Source organism: Brassica napus, unplaced genomic scaffold (assembly GCF_020379485.1).
Source record: "Brassica napus cultivar Da-Ae unplaced genomic scaffold, Da-Ae ScsIHWf_210;HRSCAF=368, whole genome shotgun sequence".
NCBI lineage: Eukaryota > Viridiplantae > Streptophyta > Magnoliopsida > Brassicales > Brassicaceae > Brassica > Brassica napus.
Window position 1 is genome coordinate 23,056 of NW_026015526.1, and position 7,203 is coordinate 30,258.

Here is a 7,203-nt window from a genome sequence, read left to right on the forward strand (position 1 = left end):
TACTTTTATCACATGAGACCGGAGTCTACGAAAGACCAAAGAAAACCAAAACCAACCACATTTTTTGCATTTTTTTCTATCGTTTCTAGATAATCAGACCCGTACGCGCGTTTATGATTGATCGAAGCGAATAATAAAAATCTTTTCACTAAATATAATAATACATATTATAATAGAGAATAAAAAACCGTGACTTCTGAATAAACAAGATAGTTACTTTTTTTTGAAAAAGATTTTACTATTTGGCCCTCTTCGTTTGGTCACCCAGGTGATTCATCTGGGTGAAGATGCAAATTGATATTCGTTTTGTGCATTATAATGCTACATCCACATAGATCATCCAGCTGAATTTTTAAAAACTCATCTCAAATTCTCACCCAAATGAAAGTGAGTCTTGATGGTGCATTATCCAGATGCATCTAGTTTAGTCCAAAATGATAAAAGACAAAAATGACTTTTTAAAATCAAAATATTATTTTTAAACCGTAAATTCAATTTTTTTTGCATATACATTTTTCCGCTATAACCAAAAAATGCATTTTCTCGCAAAAACTGAAAAAACACACTTCCCGCCAAAACCGCAAGATGCGTTTTTCCGCAAAAAAAAACATAAAACACAAATTTTCATAAAACACATTTTTTGGCCAAACCAGTAAAACCGCACTTTTCGACCAAAACAAAAAAAAACGCATTTTCCCGCCAAAACTCCAAAAAGCATTTTCTCGCCAAAACCGCAAAAAACATTTTCTCGCCAAAACCGGGAAAACGTAATTTTTCCGCCAAAACCGGAAAACGCATTTTCTCGCCAAAACCAGAAAACACAATTTTCCCGCCAAAACCGGAAAACACAATTTTCCCGCTAAATCCGGAAAAACGCATTTTCCCGCCAAAACTGAAAAACACAATTTTACCGCCAAAACCGGAAAAACGTATTTTTCCGCCAAAACTGAAAAAGTCAATTTTACCGCCAAAATTGGAAAATGAAAATTTCCACCACCAAAACCGGAAAAACGCATTTTTTCGCTAAAACTGGAAAAATGCATTTTCCCCTCAAAACTGGAAAAAACGCATTTTCCCGCCAAAAACCAGAAAATGTATTTTTCCGCCAAAACCAGAAAAATGTATTTTCCCGCCAAAACCGCAAAAATGCTTTTCTCGCCAAAATCGCGAAAATGCTTTTCCCGCCAAAACTTCAAAACACACTTTTTCCGTCCAGACCACAAAAACGTATTTTTCCGCCAAACCCATAAAACGTATTTTTCCGCCAAAACCATAAAATACACTTTTTTGCGAAAAACACATATTTCCTCAAAAACCGCAAAAATATTTTCAGCCAAAACCGTAAAAATGCTATTTTTCCGTCGAAACGTAAAAAATATATTTAAGTCATTTTATTAATAAGTCCATCTGGATGCATATGGAAGTTAAAAAATGAAAAAAACGAACATAGTTGCATTTAGATGATTTCATCTGGATGCATGGACGAAATGAAGAAACGAACAACACCCAGATGGATCATCTGGATAAGACATCTAGATGGACCATCTGGATGCATCTTCCAGATGTACAAACGAACAGGCCTTTAAATGCAAGAGACCGAAAATGTTTTGTAGAGATTGAACTCAGTAGGCCAAGTGGCCTTACATATCTAAAAGATACAAATTTGAATCAGTGAATTAGTTGGATGGGTTTCACGTAGAGAACCATAACTGAAGTAGAGAAGATGAGAAATTTGGCCTGTCGATTCTTAGACTGGAGATCCTGTTTTTTACCGTAAGCTTTATTTGAGCTACCAGGCCGTCTGATGAAGTGAAATGAGCATTGTGCAGTCGATTGTTCCTCTCTGTCCAGAGCGCATAAAGCGTCGCCTGCCAGCATAGAAGAAGAAGAGTCTTTTGGACTTTGTTTGAAGTATGGCTCTTAATTTGGGAAAGTATTGCAGTCCATTGACGAGATGAGGCGAAGTGACATTTTGCTGTCATGATTCTCCAAACATCCCAAGCAAAGTTACAGTCAAAGAAACAATGAGCAATTGACTCATCAGCAACATTACATAGGAGGCAACGGGGGGTCTGCTTGTAATCCCCAACTGAGGATCCTGTCACGAGTGGGCCATCTGTTCCTGACCATCAACCACACTAAGAACATGTGGTTGGGTATACCACCTGAGATAGTTACTTGTGTATTAATCTATAGTTTAAATCTATACTTTATTTTGGATCGATAACTGGACAGGAAATGGTCCTCTTATCGACTTGGCAGGCGAGATAGGTCCAATGGTTACTGGAATTCAATTAAGTTCTTCAGTGGCTCAAGCTTCTTCGAATGGAACCTGGACTCTCCCTAGGGGTCGTCATCATGTTGTCCGACTACTACGTGAAGCTCTCACTCAGGAACCGCCATCACCATCAAATACTCAACATGATGTTTTTCTCTGGAAAAATGAGCTTAATGGCACTCCTGGCCTCTTCTCAGCTTCTAAAACATGGGCTTCTCTACATCCTTCTCCACCACTGGTCCCTTGGCACAAAACTGTATGGTTCAAAGAGAGAATACCCAAGCAAGCTTTCATTGTTTGGGTGCTTATGTGGGATCGGCTATCCACGCGTGACAAGCTTCTGAATTGGGGTATCTCGGTTTCTCCAGATTGCGTTCTTTGTGGTTCTCTGCATGAAACAAGCTCTCATTTATTTTTTGAATGCTCCTACTCAACTGAGGTCTGGCTCTCCTTCTTTACCCATCCATCACTATCTCCCCCATATCATACACAGCAGCATTACTTTGGCTTCGGAGTTGCTCCTCTAACCCCAAGCTCAAAGCGATCTGCCACCTACTCTACCAGACCACCATCTATAGTCTTTGGCGGGAGCGGAACTCAAGAATACATTCAGGTACTCCCAAGCCTTCTCGTGTCATTAAAAAAGACATCACTACTTTGTTGAGAGCAAAGTTAGCAGGTCTTGATCAGGCGGCAACTCGTTCTACCAGTAGCCGTTCGGCGGGTTCCAATAATGGACAAGGATCATTCTTGTACAACTGGTTCATGTTCATTCAGATATAATCTCATCTTCTGCATCAGATGTCAAGGCCACTTCAATCATATATGCTCACACGTGTTTTAGCTTATGCTCTTTGTTTTGCTTCAGCTTCTATTCTAAACTGATATTTGTAAATGATATCTCTTTTCGGAAGATAAATGAAAGAAGTATTTTAAAAAAAAAAAAAAAAAAAGTAAAATAAATAATACATTTTAATTATATCTTTCATAAATTAAATATTCTTCGACAAAGGTTCTATTGAAATGCATGAAACAGACAAAGCTATGACTTCAAACATGCATGAGGTAAAATAATCTTATCATATTTTTGTAAGAACAAAATATTTAAATGTATGCTCTTTAGGCTTTCGATATATTAGGATGGGCCATATAATAATAGGTTCAGTTTAAGTAACATTCACGTTACCAATTTGCACTGGGTTTTTCTTAGGTTAGTATGCTCTTTCTGCAAACTGCCATGAAAAGATTGCACTGTGAATGTTAAGCTACGAGTTACGGACAACAATCAACTTGACGGAACAACAAGCAGTCGTCTCATCTTTAAAGCAGGCGCAAACTTCTATGTTAATCCCAATAGACAAACACATACTTATCAAAAAAAAATCTACATATTGCAATAGCAATGATACGTTTTTTAACTAGTAGTGCGTATGGTGTAGTGCGTATGGTGAGTTTAAAATGGTCTATTACGTTAGAGAAGCTTTTCAAAGTTTTGTATAAATGCTATAAGGACCATTTCAATAATTTTTGGACCCACAGATTCGCAGACCTTCCCACCAACTCAATGAATACGACCATTTCTCACCTAGTCCCACAGATTCATAGAAATGGTCTATCGATTCTATCTTTGATAAGGTTTTGGTTCAGGAACAGCGGCGAACCTACGCTATACAGAGAAGCGGAAAACTGCCACTACTGTAAAGTAAAACAAATTTAATTACACCAAGATTGTTAAGATTCTGCAGTTTGGTGGCTGAAATTCTTACTCTGCCCCCACTCAGCAAAGGCTCGAATCTCCTCTTGACCCCCTCCCTTCATTTTTTCTTCTCATTTCTTTATTTTACCTTTTTGACCTTTTTTGTGTACGTGTTATATTCATTACTTTTCTTGTTCTTTTTCTTTGTTCTTTCATTATTTTCTTGTTAATTTTCTTTGTTCCTCATTCTTTTCATAGTTACTACTATTTTCTAAAACAAATAGTTATAATACTTTTCATTTCACTTGGGTAATGGGTTCATTTTGTTTTCTTCATTTAGTTACAAAATATTTTAGTTGTATTAGTATATTATCTCTCTATGTCCTCTTCTAAATTTTATATTTATTAAAAAATAAAACAGAATTATGTAATATTATAAAAATAAAAAATGTTTTTAATTAATAAATTATTTTTATGCCTCCACTCAAAATATTTTCTAGATCCGCCGAGTTCTTTTGTAATGTGAATATATTTCTGCTTAGTGAGACTGCGAGAGAAACACTAAGGAATTACTGAAGACTTTTTCAATGGATATAATCATATGCGTTTTTTTTCTTAGTGAGAGAAACATTAACGAATTATTCAAGACTTGTATCTTTTTTTTGTAATATATGCTTTTGCTTAGCGAGAAAAACATTAATTAATTATTGGAGAATTGTTTTTTTCAATGGATATCATCAGGCATAGTAGTGATTATTTATTGCATGATATGTGGCTTTGGGAAGATAATGGTGTATCATAAATAAGCATTCTACATCCATACGCAATTACATGTCACCTAACTCTATATTTCTGTCTTTATTTTTTCCTTTTGAACTTAACTATATATTTCTGTCTTATGACATTTCTTGATTAATGGTTTGTCTGATAATAATTTTTTTGCGAAATGCTTGTTGCATTCTTCCTCCACGGCTTTAAGGAAAAAAATACTCTTTATGATTTAATATCAAAAACAACAGTTTTTATTCGAAACAATAAAATATTCAATGATAATATGGTACACGACACAACATTGCCTGATAATCATAACTGATTTAAAGGCGAAAACCTTTAATCATTTCAATATAAAAATTCAGAAATGCAAACGCAAAAACTTCAGTCCAAACCAAACCTCGTTGGCCAACCATTGTTGATCCTATGACCAGAAAGATCGGCGGCGGCGGCGGCGGTGGTGGTGGTGGTGGTGAGAGGCATCTGACTGGTGATTGGTAGTTGGTGATAGCCATTATTTTTGTCATCCATCGAAGCAACGGTTGCAGTATCTTGACCATCACTCATCTGCTGAGGTTGTCCCATCAAAAGACTCATGAACGATTGGTTTGAATTTGGATACTGATTTGAACTCTGTCCCTGATCATGATTCAAACCTGTGTACTTATCCTGGCTCGAACCATAGAACATAGGCTGAGTCTGGTCATCAAAGTTAGCAGGACCTTGGTATTGAAACGGTTCTTGATGATTCATATCCATACCCTGACTCGAACCATAAAACATAGGCTGAGTCTGATCATAAAAGTTAGTAGGAGTTTGGTATTGAAATGGTTCTTGATGATTCATATTCTGATGATGAACATGATCATTAAAACCTCCAAGAGCCTGCTCATTCACACTCATATCCATACCATCATATTGACGCATATGATCATAAGCTTCAGTAGGGTTACTTACCAAACCCTCAGTTTCGACAACAAAAGGGTTCGCATCACCAACAACAGGACCAGATGCATCTGTAGCAGCGACATTAGGAGGAACTGGCTCACCATTCGCCTCGAGGAACTCGATCCTGTGACTTAGATTTTTGACATAATCACCAATGAAAAGATTCAGGTCTCTCATAAAACTTGGATCACCATACTGATCCGGCATCAGCGTCTTCCCCTTGAGAAGATCGAACATAACCTCTGTAAGCTCAATCTCTCGATTCTCCGTGTGTAGCCTCATCACCCTATCTTGTCCTTTCTGGATCATCTCCTCCAGATGCCTCTCCTGGTCGTACATCCTCTTGCATCGTTCCTCCGGCAGAGAACACCATAAACGCTGAGTGCACTGCTTCAGCGCCTTCCTTTGACGGCCAAAACTCCGGCGGCTCCGTACTGTCGCAGCTGTTGATAACCGCACAAACTTTGACACCGTAGAGAGTCGACAGCTCGTTGGCTTTTTTGAGTAAACCTTTCTTCCTCTTCCTGAAAGTTTGGTTCATTGCAGCGCTATTAGTCATGGGCTCTATTTTTATCCTTCCCTTTGGCATTATTTTGTGTTGGTGAATGATAGAGATATGTTGGCACTTGATAATGCTCTTGTTTATATAGTGTAATGAGGCTGGTATTACGTATGCAGATCTTATCACTTTCTTTGGATCATTAATGCTAAATTGCAGTAAATATAATTATAATAGTTACAAAAAGAATATATATATTCATTAACAGTTGTCGGGAAATCATTGGATAAGGCAGATAATAATCATGTAATTTTAGATATTATTTGTATAACTCAAGATATGTTTCCCTTAGTTGAAGCAATTAAACCAACCAATAAAAAACAGTAAACTTCAATGCAAATTAAGAAGAAAATGTTGCCAGCTAATGCTGCGTAGATAGTAGGACTAAAATTACAGAGATATATCCAAGGAAAATTCATACAATTCTAATAATACTACTAAACATGCTTATTTTCTGAATTAAAGAAAAAAAATTATTATATTATTTAAACCAAAATTATAAATTTGAGACTCACTAAATTATTATAGCTTGTGTAATACTCCCTCTATTTTTTTAATATAAGTCGTTTTAGAGAAAAAAAATTATGTTCCAAATTAAATGACGTTTTCGGTTTTCTATGTAAAATTTATTAACACTTAATGTTATATGACCAGTGATAATATACCTTCTATTTTTTTATTGGTTGATTTGTGGTTATGTAAATAATTAATGATGTTTTGTTTAGAAATATATAAAAAATTAATGATTTTTTAATCTACGTAGACAATTCAAAAACGACTTATATTAAAAAAACGGAAGGAGTACAAGATAAATCGAATCTTTATAAGAAACCAGAAATGGCTAACCACGTCTTTAATTTTGTTTTGGGAAATCCGCAAAAAGTCTTAAAGAATATAGGAAACCGGAAATGACATGTTCTTTCAGAAACTTCTGATACTTCAATTCTTGAT

At 36.0% G+C, this 7,203-nt stretch overlaps 1 protein-coding gene across 1 annotated transcript; it reads right to left on the minus strand.

Annotated features, from left to right (window-relative positions):
* Positions 1-5,052: 5,052 nt before the first annotated feature.
* LOC125600056 (agamous-like MADS-box protein AGL90) lies at positions 5,053-6,059 on the minus strand. The gene has a single exon (XM_048773025.1). It carries the CDS (start codon positions 6,030-6,032, stop codon positions 5,130-5,132), a length of 903 nt encoding a protein of 300 aa, XP_048628982.1. The 5' UTR covers positions 6,033-6,059; the 3' UTR covers positions 5,053-5,129.
* Between the last annotated feature and the right edge of the window lie 1,144 nt (positions 6,060-7,203).

Bases quoted from the DNA above. Each gene is read 5' to 3' on its own strand.
- LOC125600056 (XM_048773025.1), bottom strand. From the start codon at position 6,032: ATGTACGACCAGGAGAGGCATCTGGAGGAGATGATCCAGAAAGGACAA.